Genomic DNA, 22,628 nt, shown 5'->3' on the forward strand with positions numbered 1-22,628 from the left:
TAATGTGAGTTGTTTTGGGTAAGGAAATACTCCCTCACTACATCACTGAGTCAAATTAAAGAAGAGACAGGAGAAGAAAGATAGCTGTCACCATCCCCATTGTTGCTTTCCACCAGCCTGCGCCTTTGCCTTCATCCCCTTTGCAGCGTCCAGACGAGAACTCCATGCGGAGGGGGTCCCCTGTGCAGGCTCGCACCCGCCGTAGGCCTCAGTTAGGACTCACGTGCACGTGTGTCTCCTGTCCCTCCTCCTTGCTTCCCTGAGCTGGGGAAGGCGTATGACCCTGTGCAGCCCTCCAGGCCCCACTCAGTTCCAGGAGAGCGCTGACGGACTTCCCGCCAGGGCGTACTGCTGGGCTTTGCAGATCTTGGCCTCTGATGCTTCTTACTGAGCCCAAGTCAAAGAGGTAGGAATGAGAAGGAGGTTTATGTTTTGTTTAGTGATTTTCATCTCTGATCACTATTTGTTCCTAGGTAACTATGTAATTACAGGTTTTAGATAATAAACATAATGATTTAAAAATTATTTTCATCAGATATAAACTTATAAATAAATTAGATAAACAACAAAGTCCTAATGTATAGCACAGGGAACTACTTCAATATCTCGTAATAACCTATAATGAAAAAGAGTACGTGTGTGTGTGTGTGTGTGTGTGTGTGTGTGTGTATATGTAAAATATACATATATAACTGAATCACTATGCTGTACACCAGAAACTAACACAACAATGTAAATCAACTGTACTTCAATTGTAAAAAATTATTTTGTTTTCCAATCAGCAAATACTGAGTTCTACTCTTTTTAATTTAATCAACAACATTTATTCAGTACCTCTTACATGCTCATCCCTTGTTCTTGACACTGGGGATGCAGAATTAAAACAGACAGCTTTGGGCCCAGTTCTCAGGAAGCTGACATTCTGGTAGGTGGAGGCAGATAATCGTCAAGCAGGTAAACAGAATGATCAGCTAGTGGTGAGTACGGTGCAGAGAAGTAAGACGAGTGTGATGACTGGTGCCAGATGATCAGGGATACTTCATGGACATTCACATTGGGCTCAGAATGGTCACAGAGAACCAGGCATGTGAAAATTAAGCAGGTGGAGGATTTCGCGGAGAAACAGTGTGAGTGATTTTCTAAACACTTGGTCCTGTGTAGAGAGCGAGTTGTTTATCTGAGGTTTTGCTGTGCATTAAATGAAGGCTCAGTAAAGCTGGCCTGTCGAGTTGTTTGAGTTGCATCTGCCCCATGGGCTGAAGGCTGCCCTGATTTCCTCAGCTCTACGTGTCCTCAGAGAGCCGCTTCAACACCTTGGCCGAGCTGGTTCATCATCACTCAACTGTGGCAGACGGGCTCATCACCACCCTCCACTACCCGGCCCCCAAGCGCAACAAACCCACCGTCTACGGCGTGTCCCCCAACTACGACAAGTGGGAGATGGAGCGCACAGACATCACGATGAAGCACAAGCTGGGGGGAGGCCAGTACGGGGAGGTGTATGAAGGCGTGTGGAAGAAGTACAGCCTGACGGTGGCTGTGAAGACCCTGAAGGTAAGCCTGGGACCACCCTGTCAGACGTCTGTGAGCACCGCCACTGCTCCGGATACCTCCGTTAGCCATGCCTGTCGTCTGCTGGTGCGCGGTGATGCTCCTTCAGGTCCCCGCCTGTGCGCACAGGTCCCAGGGCGACTCTCAGCTCCTGCCGTCTGTGTTTCCACACATGGTGAGAGCTGAGAAGTGCTGCGGTTTTTGGTGTAAAAAGATTAGACATTTCGAGGGAGTTTTTTTTCATTCTGTGGCAAGGTTGTTTTAAAGCTGTGGGTTTCCGTTCTGTTTGTGTGGCATTTGGATCACTTCCTATTGCGTTAAGAGAGTGGGGGTAGAAAATCTCTGAGTTTTGAAAGAAGGAGATTTAACCAAAATGTGTTTGGCTCTCGTGTGGATTTTTGTTGGTAGATTTGAAAGTCAAGTGCGCTGAGTGTTCTAGCAGGTTCTAGTCTCTCTATCATGTGTCCGGACTTGTGGAAACTCAAGCATGGGGCCGCCTCCACTAGGAGGGCGTTAAGGAAGCAGGGAGGCTTCTAACGCAGATACTGTCTGTTCTTTATCGCTGTGACTTTCACTCTCAGCGAATGCCTGGTGTTTGTAGTTTCCGGGCAGTTGTTAGGATGCCAAGGGGAAGAGGTTTTCATGTGTCGTCCTCCACCTCCTTCAAGATGTGATCCCCGTTTTTACCTATGGCAAGAGTGTCCCCTAGTGTTGACCTGTGTGATTTTCACTTGTTTTAAATGAACTCCAATTACATTGACCTGTGCACAGAAATTGAGAAAGGGAGCCCCTTTTGTAGCTACTAGAGAAGAAGAAGTGAAACAGCCCCACTGGGAAAGGTGCACCCAAGTGTGTGCGCACTTCCTAGAGGTCGGTTAGGTGCACGCAGCCAGAATCTCTGCCTTCTGGGGACTCAGTCATTCCCCTGATGCCCTCAGAGGCACAGTAAAATGGAAATTATGATTTCTGGTTGATATGAAGTGACACTTTAGAGAAAAGATTGCATTCTTTAGTCCTAGAAACCACAGGTGGCTTCTTGGCATTCATATTGACTGTGTCCCCTTAGCTTGGTCCTTGGGGCAGGATTTGTGTGTGTGGTGGGAGGAGTGGTGGTGGCATGATGTGGGGTCACCTTAAGGACTCCTGGATATTCTCTAGATAGAATTCTTTTTTAACTTAATAAGCAGCTATCAAATTCCTTAACACTGGAATTGTGAAAATGCACTGGACCGAGCTCTTCCCATCAGGCTGGTCGAGGTGGTTAGAATCGTCTGGTTGGTCAGTAGGAGACGTGGGCAGGTCTGACAGCAACTGCAGTGCAGTGCGTGGAGGGCTGAGCTAGAGGCCCAGGCTCAGGGCTGTGGCTCCACGTGGGGAGGAGAGTGGAGCCTGTGAGCTCTGTTGGTGGGGCCAAAGCACGAAGGGCATCGTGAGCGGGCCCATGGTGGAAGAGCAGGACCTGGCCTGAGGAACAGGGCCAGGAGGGTGAGGGAGAGGGCAGAGAGGGCACAGCAGCTCACAGAGGGCTTGAACCCGGCTGTGGAGCTGGGGGAACATCCTGGAGGCAGTGGGGTGCATTGAAAGGTTTGATGCACAGGAGTAAGATGATTGGGTTTTCTTTGCACAAGGATGGCTGTGTTGGCGAGCCCTAGAATGAGCTAAGCAGCCGTTGCCCCGCCTCCCACAGCCCGGGCGGGAGCAGGGAGAGGCGTGTGCCTGTGCTCCGGTGTCTCAGTTTGGCCCACGACTGAGGACCAGACCCAGGGAAACTGCGCTTGACCAGCTTGCCAGGCTGTTGGAGGCCCAGCATTACCTGCACGTTGGCCAGGATTTGCCAAAACAAAGCAAGAGTAAAAGCACAAAACACCCTAGATTTTAGTCCAGAAAAGACTTGTTTAAAAACTTCAAAAAGAGATGGAGTTTGCACTGGGGGGAACCGTAGCCCAGTAGTGGTGCTGTGGCATTATTTTCTGAACAGCTGAGGAGGGGGATTCTAGAGGAGGGACCCCCTGGAGCTCAGTGGTGGTTTTTTTATACCATTACATCAGAATTAATCTCAAAATGGGTGCCTTCTAGAGTATACTCCTCTAGTGACATGTTATTAGCTTATTATACTTTTAGTGATTTCCCCTAAGAGCCTTATTAACTTATGATCCCACAGTTCATAAAAAATTACAGAATGTAGTTGCATAAATTTCTGTGACTAGTCATTCCAGGCGGTAGCTAATTAGGGGGAAGGGAATGTGTCATTTTCTAGGATATATTAACCCAAAACATGGTACTAAGCAGCTCCTAAATAAATGATCCCTCCTTCCACCTCACCCTGCACAGAAAACGTCTGTGCAGTATGTTTCCCACTTATCAAATAGCTCCGTATCAGCATTTGGCGCATTCATCTCCATTGTAGAAGCTGAGAGTCTGAGTGGTTCTAAATGGGGATGATGGTTAACATAATATTGAGTTCTTACTCCCTGCCTGCCAGAGTCTGAGTGCTTTATGCTTCACATAGAGCATCGCATTTAATCCTTACAGCCACCCTAAGAGAAGGCTGCTGACGTTACTGCCATCTCAAGGTTGAGAAAACTGAAGCAGAGGGAGGGTAAGTGACTGGCCTGGCATTAGTTACGTGGGCAGCAACGACAGAGCCAGGACTTGAACCCAGGCATCCTGCTCCAAAAGCCCAGTTCTTCTTTTATTAAATTGTTACTCAGTTCTGATTCCTCCTCATACACCATGAAAAATACACATGAACCACAGTTACGCATCCTAAAAATCACACACACACCCCGCCCCCCCCCCCCCCAGTTCACTTCCCTCACAGGCTGTAGCTATGATCTGCTTTTCTCCTGAAAACTCCTTGGGAATTCTGTGCAGTTCTAGCTCAAGCTTCTGTTTGCTCAGCCAGTTCTCACCAAGCCCCTCTTTGTGCCGGACCCCCGCTAGGCACTGGAGCCTCAGTCTCCTCCTGCCTCCCTGTCCTGCCTTTTTGGTACTGCTGGCACCTCAGCAGACAGAACCAGATCCTCCTTAACAAGCGGGGGAGCAAGGCCCTACTTTTAACCACCACTCCTTATTGATCTGCTAGGCTGCACTGGGTCTGGCACCTTCAGGGCAGAGAGAGACCAGAAGGGAAAAGAGAGGGCACTACGTTGACCCCTGTGGATGAGAAACGGGAATTACAGCAAAGGCCCCCGATGGGAAACTGCTAGTTTGAATTTTGACCCATACACTTATGTTAGGTTATATGTTACAGGCAGGATGTGTCTCAGAGAACCAACTGTCAGGTATAAATAACCCCAAGTTTCAGGTGAGCTGTGTAGTAAAAGTTTTGTAAGTCACTTTTCTTTCTATAAAACAGTTGTGTAAGTAATAGAATTTGGAAAAGACTACTGTTGATCTAATTATGTTATTAAGGTTGACTCATAAGCTAGCTGACAAATTTACTATTAAAATAGCAAAAAATAACATTGTTTAAAAAAGTTGAGACTTAAAATTGTACTCAAAAAATGACTGGAGACTAAACAACATGATACTAAAAATTGTACTTAATTCTTTACCTATTTTTCAAATAGGTAATATATACACACAGTATCCTCCACCCTTGATTTTTGTGTCTTTCCAGAAATTGTCCACGTGCATGTATCTTTTAACCATATGGCAGCATGCTGCAGACGCTGCCCCATGATGTATCTTACAGTTGTTCCTTAACAGTGCACGTATGAATGTATTTTACTAGATACCAGCCTTCAGTAGACACTTGTGTTCCTTCCAGTACGGTTCACAGGGAATCTCCTTGTTTGCACACATGGGAGAGGATCCTGGTAGGTCAGCGTCTCCAAGTAGTGCTGGATCAAAAAACTCATACGAATTTGCACTCCTGTTTTCCCTACCCTCACCAGAGCAGTGTGTTTTGGTTTGGGTTGTATTTTTGTTATCCCCCCCGGAAATTGGTTTTATTGGAGAGCTCCAGGAATGGCAGAGAAGGAAGGGCTCCATGCAGCACTGACACTGGACAGTCACACGCAGTGGCTCTCTGACTTCATGAGGGGGCTGTGCGCTGGGGAGAGAGTCCGCACGACTCAGAGCCCACGGCTGCCACATCACCCTTGGCTCCTGCAGTGGGTTCCCTATTGGCTGTGGGGCTAGATACAGTGCAGTACTTGAGGATCAGAGTTGTGGGGTTCCTCTGTAAGATATTTCTCGTGGACTTTTCGCTCAAGCTTCAGGTCCCTACTCTGGTTAGTGAACCAACCACCTTCCTCAGTCTAGCTCAGAAACCGCTACATCTCTCCGTGCGTCGATCCAGCCCATCCGATAGGTGCAGGGCGGGCTTCACCGTGCTTGTAACCTTGCTCCCCTGACAGCGGGTAGGAACCGGAAACATGTGGAAACTGATCCATCTCAGGCACGAGACCTGCTCTGCAGCCAGGCGTGTGCCCCCCCCCCCCCCGAGAGGGAGGCGTGGCGAGTGCTAAAACCTGTGCCGCACAGTGGGGTGCTGGGCCGTTTTAAAAATAGTGTTCTCTTTTATGCTGTAGAATTCCTCCTCTTGGGGATGAGGCCAGTGAGCAAACAGAATGAAGCTGGTTAGAAAATACCTGTGAGATGTTGAGTCTGGAGGAATGTATCTGTCAGAAAGACAGGGGGGAAAAAAAGCCCATGTTAATTACAGAACCAGCCCGCCTTCTGTACAAGCAGCACGTTTAGTCTGCTTCTCAGAAACAGAGAGCAGCTGTCCTAATACAAGTGAGTACCACCGAGTGAGTGCTGGCCGTGTCCTGGGCCCTGTACTCGGCGCCCTGTGCAGGAGGTGGGTACTGCTGTGGTCTCCGTTTTGTAGATGAGAAGACAGGTTCAGAGCTAATCTGTTATCTGTTACGTAGGTAACTTACCACGGTTACCCAGCAGAGCTTGGTCGGTGTATCCCACAGGCGTCCTCCTGACCATTCTGCTGTGCCAGCCAAAGTATCCACCCACCTCCGGTCAGCCAGCCAGCCCTCGTGAAGAGAGGCCAGTTGGCCCATCTCCCTCCTTGACAGACAAGGCTGAAATTCACAGCTTTTCCTCAAAGTGTGGCCTTGGCCCTAGTTATTCAGAGTTAGTTTTATTTTACTGTATAAATGGAAGGATTCTCTTCAAAAAGATGATGGAAAAATTTTAAATAAAATTAAAGGAATATAATAGGATAGCATCAGGGGTATTTCCAGTCTAACACAGCTGCAGGATGCTGTTAGGAGTTTAAATTATACATTGAACCGGGTCTGATTCCAGCAGGGGGAGACAAGTTCACACCGATTGTCCTGAAAGAAAAAAAACCAAGGAATTATTTGTACTGTCCACAGTGTGTGTGTGTGTGTGCGCACGTGCACACGTGTGTGATGAAGAGAGGGAGAGAGGAGGGATGCCTCTGAAAGCTGTAGTGTTGCTTTCGCATGTCCATGCCTCTCAAGACCTAGAACACACTTGCAGAAAAGAGTCAGTACCTCCAAGCGCAGTCTTATTTCTGAATGGATTTCACTGTGCATGGTTCATTATGCAGCGTTCTAAGTCTGGAAAGCTTCCTTTGAGAGCCACTATTTGAACATATTGTTGGCTGAGCAAGATTCTTAAAGGCCCTGGTCCTTATGTGAGTGGCACTGACTCGCCTGGTTCTGACAGGCATTTGCTCTCCAGCCTTTGACAGTAGCATGTCACCCTGGTAAATCAGAGCACTCTGCACCGAAAACCACATGGTCTGCTGAGCATATTAAGGAGCAGAGAGGACTCAGAAGAATTAAACAGCCAATGAGGTGGTGGCAGGGATGTGTTCTTTTCCTACCCATGCAGCTCGACACCAAGACTACAGAAGATGTTTAATTGACATTAAGAGCAGCTCACCATTTTTAAAGAGCAATAAATTGTTTTGAGTCTCAGTCTCATCAAACCCAAAGTGAAGTGATGTTGGGCCGGCGCACGTCCTCACTGGTCATGCTTCGCTTGTGTGCGTGATTGACCCAGGCAAGAAAGCGCGAAGTCGAGGTTGGCCGGTCCTCGAAGTCTTCCCCGTGCGCGGGGCGGGGACCGGGCAGCCACGGTGGGTGAGTGCTGCAGTACGGCACTTTAGCTCTTGGTTTCCCGAAGGGGCAGGTACAGTGTACGTGAGCTTCCACATTTAAAACCAGGTGGATACCGCTTTCCTCTTGGGGTAGTCTAGTTTCATGACGTTCACTCCCCGTCTCCCATGCAGTCTTGCTCGTCAAACAGAATCAGACTTGATGTTGAAACTTGGCGGGTGGTGTCTTGTTTTCCTCCTCGGCCTTTTTAGCTGGGTTCTCACAGTGAGACTGTGTCATATCCCACCTGCCTGCTCCTTGTTTTGATGGTCAGTTCAGAGGATGGTAGGTTCTGTAAGTCAAAAAGACCTTTTACCCCGTGTAAGCCTACAGCCAGGCTCTAACCTGATGTAAGCCCATGGGGCCAGGCCCCATCGCGCTCCAGACTGATATGTGAGGAAATGGAGAAATACTATCACATTTGTCTGGGCATTTGCTAATATCTTTGTCTCCCCTCAGCGCTTAAATACTGTGAACTTGCTAAAACGTGATGTGTACAGATGGCACTTGTGAACCCGTTGTTAGGGAGCAGCTAGTGAGGATTGTCTTACAGTCTGAGTAATTGGCCTGACAGGTAGTGATCGCTTCGTTTAGAGCCCATGGCACCGCATGCTTAAGGGGTTCAGCACCCTCTGTTTCTGCCGTATTTTGAGGTGCTGTTCTTTGGTAGTGCTATAGATCTTTTTGTGTCAACAAGGTCTCTTCTCTTAAATCAGGTGCATTTCAGATGGTGAAGCATTTTAAGAGCCCTTGGAAACCATCTGTTCCTTAGAGAAGTAGTATTGTGTTTGCGATATTTACCTGTGCACATCTCCCTTACTTCCCGTAAACTCTACAAGGTGACGGAAACAAATAGTCTGCACAGAGTCACCAGAGCAAGTCACCAGCATATACAAGCCAACCTTGGTGTATTGCTCCGGATGAGAATTCAGAAGTTCAGCCCCAAAGGGGAAAATTCTTTGTGCCATTGGGGTGATGACCGGCCACCTTGGAACCTGTCCAGAGCAATGTCGTGGTTGAAACTAATAGACCAGGATGGTTGTTTGTTGGAGCTCCAGTTTGTATTAACTATTCCAGTTGTACTTTCCCACTTAAACACTTTCCTCGCTCAAATAATTTCATCACTTTTTTTTTTCTGCAGGAGGATACCATGGAGGTGGAAGAGTTCTTGAAAGAAGCTGCAGTAATGAAAGAGATCAAGCACCCTAACCTAGTGCAGCTGCTCGGTGAGTGTGTGGAGCTCTGAAGAGAAGACCGTTTAATTAAACCCTCTGGGGTGATACAGGTGCCATTGGAGAAGAGATGAATGGCTCACTGCATTAAGGTTTCTGATTTGGGCATCTGTTCTCTACCAGCATTCAGCCCTTGGTGAAAGGAGGTCTGTGTGGGATGGTTTGTGTGTGTGTGTGTGTGTGTGTGCGCGCATTCACGTGTGAGAGAATGTCACTGCTTTAAATTAATACCCAGGAGCAGTCAATTGCAAATCTCAAACTGGCTTCTGAAACAAGAATTTCAAGAGTTCCTTCACAGACATGATTCTGTAAGTAGATGTAACCATTAGAGGGAAAACTCACGGTGATTTAGTTTGATGTGGCCCGGACTTTGCTTATGAACTCAGTGGCAGCCTCTTCCTGTTGAAGTTCATTGGCTGGGGAGGAAGAAAGGGGCGTGGCCACGTCCTGCCCGCAGGAACATAATCTCAGTCCACAGGTGCATGGGACCGTGTTACAACTTGGGCCCAGGACACAGGGCGGAGTCCAAGTCCATTTCCAAAGCCTTGTTCTTCAGTGCTCGTCTGTTTGATACTTGTTCAGTTGGGAGAAGGGCAGCACCCTGAAGCCCTTGTCTTGTTGGCAGGGGTCTGCACCCGGGAGCCCCCATTCTATATAATCACTGAGTTCATGACCTATGGGAACCTGCTGGATTACCTGAGAGAGTGTAACCGGCAGGAGGTGAACGCTGTGGTGCTGCTGTACATGGCCACTCAGATCTCATCAGCCATGGAGTACCTGGAGAAGAAAAACTTCATCCACAGGTAGGAGCCTGGCCAGGCCGGCCTCCCCACCGGTCGCCCAGCATCCTTTCAGAAAAAGCCCCAGCCTGCAAGGGCTTATGGCTCAGTCTCTGACTTTAGTGCTGGCAGCTCACTGGACCTGGCAGATGCCAGGTTCCTGATGTAGCCGGCTTTGGGCGTGTGTCCAGGACTGAATTCGGCCAGGCCTAGCCCCTGGACCCACAGCAGTTAATCCCAGGCTGGGGAACATTTCACTTGGGAACCATTTTGGTCTAAGTGGAACACTGACTGAAAATTATAAAAGGTGCCCCTTCTGACAGTCACAGCTCCTCTAAGTAGAGCGCTCTTTGTTGGTCCGAGGCTGGAGTGCGTCAGTAATGACCGCTTCCTGGGAGCCGTCGGCACTGCTGTCACACAGGCGCTCGGTAACAGCCACACATGGGTTTGTTTCTGTGTCCTGTGTCCCCTCCCTTCTCTTTATTATCACTTCATTCTCCACTTAACTTACTGTCACCTGGTTCAAGGACGTTTCTGCAATTGTCAGAATTGTGTACATGCAGTTCTAAATTAAGCGTCTTTGCTGTTTTTAAAGCCTAGAGTGTTTTGACCTTCAAGTGTGCCACAATTATCTTGGTCTTCACATTCTTTGCTGGTGGAAAGGGCTTCCTAGCAGAGTGATGGCCTGTGCAGGACAGAGCCTGACGGGCCTTGCCGGAGTCTTTTATACAAGATGTTCTCCATGCCACCATGGTGACCTTTCCTACCCAATTAACTCAAGTATGAAACCTGTACATGAGATTTCATAGTGAGGAGTAAGAGTAGCATGTGTGAAATGCTGGCGGTTCCTTGTAAGACAGATTTTCTGTGCTTCGTGAGAGCCTGCTTCAGATGCTCCTGTCACTCAAGAAAGTGAACCCTCTGAGGCTGCAAATTGAGATTTCTTGACTCCCAGTTTGTCTTGCACAGCTAGGTTTGTTCTCTCTTCATTCAAGCAGACTTAAAATGCTTTACCAAAATCCTATTAGGCACAACTCCCCTGTATTTAGTTCCTCTCTGATTGCTGATGATCAGGCTCTCACGCCGCCGTCGCACTGAGCTGGTGCCTCTTCTCATTCCTCGTTCCTGTTTGCCTTGCGATTTCATGGTTAACATCCATGAACCAAAGATTAGACTCCTGCCTCCCTGGGAGAATCAGGAGGCAAGAGGAAGCTGATTATATAGGAGAGAATTTATAGGATACATTTGGATAAACATCAAGGAGAAACAGGAAAGTAGGGGATACAGTTTGGGTAAAGAATGCTACAGGCTTGTTAAATTTTTGCTCTATCAAGTCTGGATAGGACAAGCGGAGACACACTCTGATATGTTTCTCGAGATGGAGGACTGTTCCCTGTGCCTCGCATAGAGCAGCAGTAACTGAGCAGACACTTAGGTGACACTGTTCTCCAGGCATTAGTCAGAGTGCCTTTGTGTTCATTCCTGACGACTCACAACAGCCCTGAGACTAAGCACTGTTACTATCGTCTTCATTTTATGGCTGCGATAACTGAGTCCCAGGGTAATTGACTTGCTCCGGGTCATGGGGCCAGCTGCCCCCTGCTGCCTCTCACCGTGGTGGGAGCTCAGGTGGGTGCTGAGGGACGGGCACTGTTCCCCAGAGAGACTGGACTCCGTTTTCCCATTGTCGGTATTGCACCTTTATAAGCTCAACGGTGGCGGATTTGTGAAGCTGGAAAGCTAGCCAGCAGCTCTCACAGATGAACTTTTCCCTTTCCCAGAGATCTTGCTGCCCGAAACTGCCTGGTAGGGGAAAACCACTTGGTGAAGGTGGCTGATTTCGGCCTGAGCAGGTTAATGACAGGGGACACCTACACAGCCCACGCCGGGGCCAAGTTCCCAATCAAGTGGACTGCGCCTGAGAGCCTGGCCTACAACAAGTTCTCCATCAAGTCGGACGTCTGGGGTAAGGGCCGCTGCTCCAGTCTTGTCCTTGCCCGTCCAGAGTGGGCTGTTTCCTCGTCTGTCTTTCTCTCCTTGCTTTGTCACTTCCTCTTTTTTGTTCTTTCATTTCTTTTTCATTACTTCTCTTTGTTTGTTTGTTTCTTCATTTTAAAATCATTTCTCCCCTGTTTTCTCTCCAAAATGAAGTAAGAGTGAGCTTTTTCTTCCAAAATAATTCAGCTTAGCTTTTTACCCCCACTCACTATCTTTATGTCTTCGTTCCCAGTTTGTTGCATAGGTTTGCGGCGGCGCTAACCAACCCTGCAGGCACTCAGTCTTCCTCTGTGAGAGAATGCCCTGTAGTTTGGCTTGGGCTTTAACTAGAATACGGCCCTCTGAAGCCTCCTGTGACAGTATTTTATTTTTACTTTTTTCAAAGAACTTTTTATTATGCAAATTTTAAGTATATGCTAAAGAAGACAGAGTTGCATAATAAACTCGTGTGCCCCTCCCCAGGGTTTACCCTCATCACCCGTGGTGCCCTCACGTCCTCTGCACCTGCCCACTCCCCTACCCTTGCTATTTCAGACAAAGCCCAGACATCATGTTTCATCCGTATTTCATATGTCTCTTAAAGATGGCTTTTTTATTTGCATAGCCACAAATTGAGATTAATTTCTGAATATTATCGAGTATCTAGTCAGTGTTCAGATTTCCGATTAAATCATAAAAGTCATACCTTTATATATATACAATATACCTTTACATATATACAATCTGTTTGAATTGGGATGGGAATACAGATCCCACAGTGTGATTAGTTAACAGTGTCCCTGAGGTGTCCTCTGATCTGTAAATTCCTTCTTTATCTCCTTATGTCCCTTGCTATTTATTTGTTGAAGAAGTTCTGTCACTTGCCCTTTAAAGTTTGCCACCCACATTCTGGATTCTGTTCATTGTGCCTCTGTGGTGTGATTTAACATGTTCCTTAGTCTTCACTGTTCCTAGTAAATGGGTAGCTGGATATGGACAGCTTGGTCACATTCGGGTTTGGCTTTTTTTCTTTTAATAAAAGTACTTTTTCTTTTAATAAAAGTGGTGTGCTTTTTCGTCAGTAGGTCCATAATTCGTGATTTTCTCTCTTTGCCCAGATCCACTAATTTATTAGGAGTTGCCAAATGATAATTCTCTAATTCTGTCATTCCTTATTCATCAGTTAGCTCAGCACTTCTGTAAGAAGAGATTTCCTCTCATCTGCTGTTTCATTACAGTAGGGATACAGTTCATGTAGGAAAGACTGGATAAGTGTTTGCTTCCTTGTCATTATTTACCAGTTTCCACAATAATTAGTTGGTTTCTTAATGCCCTCCAGTGATGACCATCTAGGTTTTTGTTGTTTTTCTTTTGTGATATTATGAACTCTTGGATTTAAATATTTGATTATATTATTGATTAATCCACTGCAGTTATTTTTCTTATTCTATTCAGATTGTCTCATCTTTGGCCAATGGGAACTTCAGGTTGTTCCTGGTACTTTTGACAAAGCCCTGTAGTCTTCAATAGTGTCTGTGCTGTCTGGAATGATAAAATGCTCCAGATTCTTTCTCTGCCCCACCCCTAAATCACCCATTTGCCCAAGGAGTCCTAGTTCCTTAATGAGACCTGGAGTTTCAAGGATTCTGTAAGATTTTAATGAAATTTTTGGAGTTGGAAGGGACCTTAGGGATAGTCTTGTACACCCAGAAAGGAGAGGTGGCCTGTCTTAGGCACATGGCTAGTTGATCACAGAGCTATGAGTAGAAATGGCCTCCTAAATTCCAGTCCTAGGGGCCTTCCACCACGTCTCCCAACAAGATGGTCACGTTGCGTAAAAGACCGTGGAGGGGCTGATTGACCCAGTCCCTTTTAGTCGGTAGGGGTGAGTAAAGGGAAAGCCTCATTCTGTGCTTTTCTGTCCTAGGCTGTTGGTAATTAAGAGCCTGGTAAAATGTCAGTGCCTGACCTGCTTCTGAGGGTGTAACTTCTGATGTCTGCTGCACAGTTGACCAATTTTAAATGTGTAGTTAAATCTTACGCATCTTGAACAATCTTTCTCTTTCTTTTTTCTCCTAGCATTTGGAGTGTTGCTTTGGGAAATTGCTACCTATGGCATGTCACCTTACCCAGGAATTGACCTGTCCCAGGTGTATGAGCTGCTAGAGAAGGACTATCGCATGGAGCGCCCAGAAGGCTGCCCAGAGAAGGTCTACGAACTCATGCGAGCATGTGAGCCTCCACTGCTGGTTCTGAGATAATCTGTGGGCGCTGTGCAAAATCCCAGCGCAGGGGGGGACCTGTAAAGTGCAACATTAAAGTATTCTGTTTCCTCTCTTCACTCCCATTCTTCCTGAGCAACTAATGCAAACAGTTTGGTACTTTTTTTTTTTTTTAAACTTATTTCAGTGTTATTGTATACCTTTATTTATACATAGTATTTATGTGTGAGAGTTTTTTGTTTTATTTTTAGTGCAAAAATGAGACTGATGGGTATCGAACCTGGGTTTCTTATCAATAAATACAAATTTCTGATATAATAGGTAAATATTCCAGGTGACATTTATCTACTTGGTTTTACATATATATATATATATATATATATATATATATATATATATATATATATATATATATATATATATGTGTGTATATATAGAGAAATATTTAGAGAAAAATTTATTCCCTCAACATTTTTTGCACTTAGTATAACAGGCATATCTTTCCCTGTCTGTAATTCAGGGATCTCTCTCCCCCATCCCTGCTCTTACCTGTATGTAGCTGCCATTACATGATTCATTCATTCATCCAGTCCTCCCTCTTGTAATGAACATTTGGTTGTTTAACACATTTGTTTGCTTTTTAAAATTATAAACAAGGCAGGAACCAGTACCCTCATATGTATACCTCTGTGCATCATGCTAGTATTTCTAGAAGTTGAACTGTTGGTTCAGAGGGCTGTGTGCATTTTAAATTTTGGTAGATTTTACCAAATTGTTTCCAAAAAAGCTTTTAAGAATTTATACTCCGAACAGAAGTACATGAGAGGGGCCCTGCACCCTCCTGCATCGGGCTCTGCCAGTCCTCAGTCCTCATGGGGATCTTGTTTTAATTTGTATGTTTTTACTGATGAGGGATGCAGACTTTGATAACCATGAAGTAAGGGTGAGATAGGAGGCAAGCTATTTGGCTTAGTAATTCTCTGCACTTAACAGAGGCAGGTTGGGGAAAAAGTATTTATAAATGTAGTTCTTGCTATCAGTGTGTCTCTGGGGGTTTTGTGATCCATATTCCTGCCAATGTCAAGTTTTTTCAAATTCTTAGTGTCTGTAATAGGACACAGTAGCATTTATCACTTTAACTTGTCATAGCAGTCAGAGCAAAAGATGGCTAACAGGATGGAATGCTGCTTTAATTTGCAGACTTTCCCTTGAGAATTGCTGGCGCCCTGCTTGCTAGCAAGGCCTTGTGGGTGGTCTGACGTGGGTCTCATCTGTCCAGGTTGGCAGTGGAATCCCTCTGACCGGCCCTCCTTTGCTGAAGTCCACCAAGCCTTTGAAACCATGTTCCAGGAATCCAGCATATCAGATGGTAAAGTGCCCATCCTTGGGATGCCTGCAGTGGGGAGAAAGGTTGGGATAGGAAAGATGGCCGTGTGGGACTCCAGCCCAGTCCTTCAGTTCACTTCCTGGTGGGGTGCATGGGCCAGCAAGTCACCTGACACCAGAAAGCTGTGCAGAGGTGCTGAGTGTGGCTCTCTGTCTTTTGCAGCCAGGGTTCTGAAAACTACTCAAGTGCTGTTTCTTCAGCGTGTGTATCTCTTTCCTGTAACTGTATACAGATGACTACTGTTGTCTAAAAAAGAAAAAGAAGACCAGTGTACCAAAATGTCATCATTACTCACGACTGCTGGTTTTGTTATTGATTTTTTGGTGGTTCTTAGAAGTGGAAAAGGAACTGGGGAAGAAAGGCGTACGAGGGGTTGCAAGTCCTCTGCTGCAGGCCCCGGAGTTGCCCACCAAGACGAGAACCTCCAGGAGAGCTGCCGAACACAAAGATTCCCCCGAGGGGCCCGAGATGCCCCACTCCAAGGGCCCCGGAGAGACTGGTATGTCCCCACCCCCAGAGGCCCCGGAAGTCAGCCCTCAGGGCCGGTGCAGGCAGATGGGAAGCAGTGACTGGAACCTGCACGGAAGCGTAGGGAGACCCCATGTTAGTGATCCAGCTTCAAAAAGAGGAAGGTTCTCCCTTTTCCCACAGCACCTCCCCTCCCAGAACCATTTAGGAGTTTGTGGCTTTGGCATGAGCCTAGTCGAATAGGCACGGGTGCTTACGAAACCCACTGAGAACGAGCCCACCCCTCCATGTGTTATTCACAGCATTTGTGGTTGCCCTTGCAGGGCAGATACAACCATAATAAATATTGAACCAAACGAAGAGCAGCTTGTTGTGAAAGCACTGATATGAAAAGCTCACTGGAACGGAGGAACCAGGAGATACCTGTGGGAGAGCTGGTGTCCTCGTGGTCTCTGAGGACTGAATCTGGTGCTGTTCCCAGACTAGCAAGGGCCACGCGAGTGGTTCGGGGGGTCTCAAGATGTTACCAGAAATAACGTTAGTAAGCGCTGACCCAGTGCTTCCCGTGTGCCAGGCTCGACTCTGACTTAGGCTGCTCTGAGGTGGCAGTTCCCTCACCTCAAAAAAACCAAAAAACGAAGTCTGGGTTCTGCTACGCATCAGCTGAGTGGAAGTGTCTGAGGTGGGCCAGGCGTCTGGCTGTGTAGCGCTCCTGAGGGATGCTCTGGTGGACCACACGCTAAGCACATGGGGAGGGACAGAGCAGAGCCAGGATTATGGGAGGCTGAGTCACGGCAGAATCTGTAGCCCCCATGATTCCCAGTTTTTTTTTCGTCATGTACCCGTATTAATTTTAAAAAGAATGTACAACTCATATATACACACACTACTGTACAAATATATTATGGATACTATAAATATACCAAAAATAGATACTTAAAAGGTTTACGTAGGAAATAAATCCAAATTATGGTGGTTTGCTTGCATGCCCCTTGGGCCATCTTGCTCACCCCACTTTGATAGTATGTAAACTGTCCAGAATCTGGCCCCTTCGTCCTTCTGCTAGTTGTCATGATTTCAGGTAGTTGAACAGTGGGGAGGAGGAGAGGCTGCTGTGAAAAACTTGGAGCTCATTAAAAGCCCATGATAAGCAGTCATGTTCACTTACGCCCGTCAGTATTCATCCGAGGGGTGTTTTGATACATAATCTCGTGGTGAGCCAGGAGTGTCAGCTCGGTGTTCAGCGCTGAAACAGAGCTGGGCGTAACATTAGCATTTCACTGTCTCCGCCTTCTTCCGCTGGATTCAAGTTTTGGGGGGTCATCGTCGTCTTTCCCTGATCTGAAGTCCCGTGTGCTGCCTGGTGCTCTGACAGATGCCCGCGTGTACCTGGACTCTAAGTGACAGGTGCTGACAGAAACCGCTCCACTTGCGGCTGCCCACGGAGGGAGAATTCCGTCATTCACTAGCCGGGTGCTTGGCAACACCAGAAAGACTTCTTAGGAGCTATTATTCATATTTAAAGAATGTCCATTTAAAAATTTAAAAGGTCGCCCTTCTTGTTTCCCAAGATAATAGCCCGTTGTCACAGCGCCCTGTGGTGTGTGGCCCCTTCCCTCTTGATCGCACCGCGGAGGAACCTCAGCCAAACCTCAGCTGGCTGACCAGTCTGAGAGGCACGGGTTCGGACCCTGGGCTCGGCCATGTCACGCTGTTTGCTCACCAGGTAGTGGTGCTGGGGGGACTCCGCAGCTTTAAAGGAAACCAGTGCAGGGATGAGGGGCAGTTACTGAGCAGTTTCGGACGCTCCGTGTTCATTCTCGCATTGCGTTCTCACCACAACGCTATGGATAGGTTTTCTTGTCCTCCGTTTTATAGATGAGAAAGCTGAGGCCGAGCCGGGAGAAGTAACTTGCCCAGGTGAGTGGCAGGGCTGGGCCACATGCAGGCCTGTCAGCCTGGGCGAGTTCCCCCGCTCACCCAGTAGCCTTTGGCCTGGAGTCGTTAAACTCTTCCCAACGTGTTTTTCAGATCCTCTGGACCACGAGCCCGCTGTATCTCCACTGCTCCCTCGAAAAGAGCGAGGTCCTCAGGATGGCAGCCTAAATGAAGATGAGCGCCTTCTCCCCAAAGACAAGAAGACCAACTTGTTCAGCGCCTTGATCAAGAAGAAGAAGAAAACAGCCCCAACCCCTCCCAAACGCAGCAGCTCCTTCCGGGAAATGGACGGCCAGCCCGAGCGCAAAGGGGCCAGCGAGGAAGAAGGCCGTGAAATCAGCAACGGGGCGCTGGTTCTCGCACCCTCGGACGCAGCCGAGCCAGCCAAGTCCCCAAAGCCCAGCAGCGGGGCTGGCGTCCCCAATGGAGCCTTCCGGGAGTCAGGGGGTGCAGGCTTCAGGTCTCCCCACCTATGGAAAAAGTCCAGCACGCTGACCAGCAGCCGATTAGCAGCCAGTGAAGAGGAGAGTGGTGGCAGCTCCAGTAAGCGCTTCCTGAGATCCTGCTCTGCCTCCTGCATGCCCCACGGGGCCAAGGACACAGAGTGGCGGTCGGTCACGCTGCCTCGGGATCTGCAGTCCACGGGGAGACAGTTTGACTCATCCACATTTGGAGGGCACAAGAGTGAGAAGCCGGCTCTGCCTCGGAAGCGGGCAAGTGAGAACAGGTCTGATCAGGTGACCAGAGGCACAGTCACTCCCCCACCCAGGCTGGTGAAGAAGACCGAGGAAGCAGCCGATGAGGTCTTCAAGGACACAGCCGAGTCCAGCCCGGGCTCCAGCCCTCCCACTCTGACTCCAAAACTCCTCCGGAAGCAGGTTGTGGCCACGCCTTCCTCTGGCCTTCCCCACAGGGAAGAGGCTGGGAAGGCTAGTGCCTTGGGGACACTTGCTGAGCCGGTGCCCCCCAGCAGCAGAGCAGGGCCAGGTGCATCTGGAGGGACCAGCAAGGCCCCTGCCGAGGAGTCTAGAGTGAGGAGGCACAAGCCCTCCTCCGAGTCCCCAGGGAGAGACAAGGGGAAGTTGTCCAAGCTCAAACCCGCCCCACCACCCCCACCACCAGCATCTGTTGGGAAAGCCGGGAAGCCCTCTCAGAGCCCGACCCAGGAAGCAGCCGGGGAGGCAGGTGCCAGTGGAAAAGCAAAATCCGTGGCTCTGGGTGTGGATGCTGTGAACAGTGATGCTGCCAAACCCAGCCAGCCGGGAGATGGTGCCAAAAAGCCCGTGCTCCCGTCCATGCCAAAGCCACAGTCGTCCACCAAGCCGGCGGGGACTCCGACCAGCCCAGCCCCCGCTCCCTCCACGTTGCCCTCAGCATCCTCTGCCCAAGCAGGGGACCAGCCGTCCTCCACCGCCTTCATCCCTCTCATATCGACCCGCGTGTCTCTTCGGAAAACCCGCCAGCCTCCCGAGCGGATTGCCAGTGGCACCATCACCAAGGGTGTGGTGCTGGATGGCACCGAGGCCCTGTGCCTTGCCATCTCCAAGAACTCCGAGCAGATGGCCAGCCATAGCGCCGTGCTAGAGGCTGGCAAAAACCTCTACACTTTCTGTGTGAGCTACGTGGACTCCATCCAACAGATGAGGAACAAGTTTGCCTTCCGAGAGGCCATCAACAAACTGGAGAATAATCTTCGGGAGCTTCAGATCTGCCCAGCGACAGCAGGGAGTGGCCCGGCGGCCACTCAGGACTTCAGCAAACTCCTCAGCTCCGTGAAAGAGATCAGTGACATCGTACAGAGGTAGCAGAAGCTGGGCGTCAGGAGCCTGCAGTTCGCGTGGGACCCCACCCCACCCCCCGTGCCCTGGCCGGTGACTGACAGCTCAGCGCGCTGGGACCTGGGCGCGGAGCTCGGGCGCCTGGAGCCCCGCCCTCCTACCTGCGAGCGCGCCCGCTGCTCTCCCGCACTGCTTCCTCCTCAGCCCGGCTCCCCGAGCCTCCTCTCCCGAGTTCTGTCTGTGGAGTTCCCGCTCTGTGGACTGCACATAGTGCTTCAAAACTGAGCTCTTGGGGCCTGCTGGGAAGGTGGATGAGCACTTCCTTTTCATTTTTCTTTCTGGAGGACCTCCTCTGGCTGTGCCTTCACCTCTCTTTCACCCCAAGAAGGAGTACCCTGAATGGGAGCTGCCACCAAGGCCTTGGGACTGTCAGTCCACTCACCCTGGGCAGAGTCTGTGCACGCGTCTCCTCGGGCCCCCTGTGCTGAAGACTTGTTTCCGGGACCACATCCTGGGAAGTGCTGCCAGCTGGTCACCCTGCCCGCCCCTGCTGTCAGGGGCCCGTGTCCGCACCGTTTCCTCATGTGGAGGACAGCTCTGGATTTGGGGGGTAAAACGGGGTGCTAAAACCAACTAGCTTCTGGGTCCCGGGACCAGTGGGGAGGCCAGGGAGGTCCGTGGTGTGGGAGAGGGGCCTTGTCATCCGTTCTTGCCATGTCCTTCGAGCCCAGTTCCTTGCTCTCTTGTGACATGCACTGCTAATCCTGGATAGAAAGCTTGAGTCTTGAGGGGTGGCAGGGTCGCTGTTCAGCCTACAGGGGCGGGGAGGCAGGAAGGGTGGCTCGTTGGGTGAGCAGCGGGCCCCTAGATGGCCCAGCACTGGGCCTAGGCAGGTCTGCAGGAGGCGCAGAGTTTCCTTCCTTCCCAATTTCCAGGTGCCCTGTAGAGGCACTTAGTCTTGATCTCTGGTTGATCTCTTTCCACTCCCTTGTACTCCTCTCAGACAAAGGGCTTTTCCTCTTGTGACAAGCCAGTCTTCAGTTTTCTGGAGTTCTTGAAGCGTTTCAGAACCCTGCCTTCCGCACAGGTGCCTCCAACACAGAAGGAGCCGCCGTTGTGCCAGTGCACAGACAGGAGGCAGTGGGCTGCAGCTGCACCCTGGTGAACAGATGTCTTCTGTAATTACCACGAGCAACACATAGCCTGGTTGTTTCTGTCGGGGTCATCAGGGATGAAGAAAACCACAAATAAATGAAACCCCAGAAAGTGTCTCAAAGAGCAGGCTTCAGTGTAATCACCCCAGGCTGCCCAGGACTGGGCTCATGGGGCAGGAGCCCAAGGGTCCTTGACCTTGACCTAAGAGCAGCTACTGAAGAGCGGGCAGGCACCTGCCTGGGCCTGGCGCCAGGCTCAGGAATAACCTGGGAGAAACCACCTTCCACTCCTCATGCCTTCTCATGCCCGTATCCTCGCACTGGCCCCCTTTTTACACTAATCACCTAAACTTGTATTTTATTTCTCTGGTAGAGGTGGTTCCTCTGGATCGTTTGATGCTGTTTTCACAGCGCATCACCTCTTTGCCCCCCCACCCCGACTGCTCTGTTAGACAGGGAGGTGCTCGAACAGCGGCCTTGCAGACAAAGCAAAACAGACCCACCCTGGTTCCCTCAGCTGCCTGTTTCTATGAGGTACCGGTCTCTCCTTGTTCACACGATGTGCCACTATATTTTGCATTTATACTTTGATATTACACTCTTTTATAGACTTGCTCTTTTATAAATGACGTGTAAATAGTTTTCCACTATCCTCCCTTCTGGAATGCCTATGGTGTCTTCTTTTTTTTTTTTTTTTTTGGTCCAGTACATTTTGTTTCTGTACATGACTCTGTTTTTTGAATCCATGTCTCTCCTCTGTAGTATTTTTTAAATAAATGTTTACATCGTTAGAACTTGGGCAGATCGCTTTAGTCTGTAATTCTTCCCTGTCGTTCAGAGCCGTGGCATGTGCGTGGGAAGGGAGGGAGATGCGTTTTCCCGAAGGGGCTGGGGACTCCGTGTTGGGTTTTACAGAACAGCAGTGGCAGGACTGTGGCGATGTCCTGCACACTGTGTGGTTATCAGCCATTTTGCAGGCAGATTCCCTGCCCTCATCCCAGGCTCTTCCTGCGCCCTTGATGCCGACTTGCTCCCAGCCCGGCTCTTGTCAGGGCACCGGGAGTGAGCAGTGCCACCACTCAGGCCACATCTGACTGGCACGGGGAAGGGGGAGACGGCTGGAGGCTGTGTCAACTGTCAGGATGTCCCAGCGTCCTTGAGATGAGGGGAGTGGGTCATGTCCTGGATTCTTCTCTGGCCTGAAAGGGTTAATCCCTCCACAAGTACGTTTTCTCTCTTTACCTTTGGACTCACTTCCTCAGCCCCCCGCAGCGCCCCTCACTCGTATTCGCACACCTTGTGTGGATGAGGAAGAGTGGGGTGCGCTGGCCTGTGAGGGGAGGGAGGAGACACGTCCTGGGCCGTGCTGTGACCTCCCCCAGGCCCCCTGCCAAGGGGACTGTCCAGGGGGTGACGTTTTCTCATCTTCGTCTCCACTTAACGCCAGCTGACAGCTTGGAAAGTGGAAGTCGGGGAAGTGAGTAGCACCCTCTGATAATGATACTTATTAAGCCAGCAGGCTTGTCAAAGGATGCAGATCCTGCTCACCAAAGCATGTAGAAGAGCGTGGTTCAGTGAAACCTCTTTCCCGCAGACCTCGGCCGCGAGGCGTCAGGCGATGGAGGGGAAAACGCTCTCCTGGGACGAGGGCTGCGGAGCCCACTGAGCACGCGCAAGTTGAGCTGCAGGCGGCACTGGGGACCACATCTCTCCCTCGTTTCACAGAGGCAAAAACTGAGGCCCAGGCCGTGGTCTGTTAGTGACTGAACCAACACTTGACGCCCGATCTCCTGGCTCGGGGGCTTTTCCACAGGTAACAGGCTCTTCCCTGGAATGCCAGCTCTCAAGTCTGAAAGAAGCCATAGAACAATTACAGTGGCAGCCACAACTGATGGCTGCTTCCTCCGTGTCAGACGTGGACGGTCACGGAATCTTCGCTGCAGCCTCGTAGGCAGGGCACGTTATCCCAGTTCCCCAGCACTCAGCGGTGAGCTTACTTGTCTAGTCACGGCTCCCACGCGTGAGGCCAGGGCGCAGCCTCACCTACACT

At 49.5% G+C, this 22,628-nt stretch overlaps 1 protein-coding gene across 5 annotated transcripts in view; it reads left to right on the forward strand.

Moving 5' to 3' along the window:
• The window catches only part of ABL1 (ABL proto-oncogene 1, non-receptor tyrosine kinase), a 123,031-nt gene extending 101,654 nt beyond the window's left edge, over window positions 1–21,377 (forward strand). For 2 of the 5 annotated variants that reach the window (XM_045517311.2, XM_074362410.1), the window contains exons 4-12: window positions 1,282–1,554; window positions 8,785–8,869; window positions 9,501–9,678; window positions 11,436–11,620; window positions 13,711–13,863; window positions 15,133–15,222; window positions 15,575–15,739; window positions 17,587–17,628; window positions 17,740–21,377. In XM_045517311.2, coding sequence (XP_045373267.1) covers window positions 1,282–1,554; window positions 8,785–8,869; window positions 9,501–9,678; window positions 11,436–11,620; window positions 13,711–13,863; window positions 15,133–15,222; window positions 15,575–15,739; window positions 17,587–17,628; window positions 17,740–19,451 — 2,883 coding nt within the window. In that variant the 3' untranslated portion in view covers window positions 19,452–21,377. The other 3 variants (XM_010955876.3, XM_074362411.1, XM_045517312.2) reach the window with 2 other exon arrangements.
• Window positions 21,378–22,628: the final 1,251 nt, after the last annotated feature.

This window comes from Camelus bactrianus, chromosome 4 (assembly GCF_048773025.1).
Source record: "Camelus bactrianus isolate YW-2024 breed Bactrian camel chromosome 4, ASM4877302v1, whole genome shotgun sequence".
Classification (NCBI taxonomy): Eukaryota; Metazoa; Chordata; class Mammalia; order Artiodactyla; family Camelidae; genus Camelus; species Camelus bactrianus.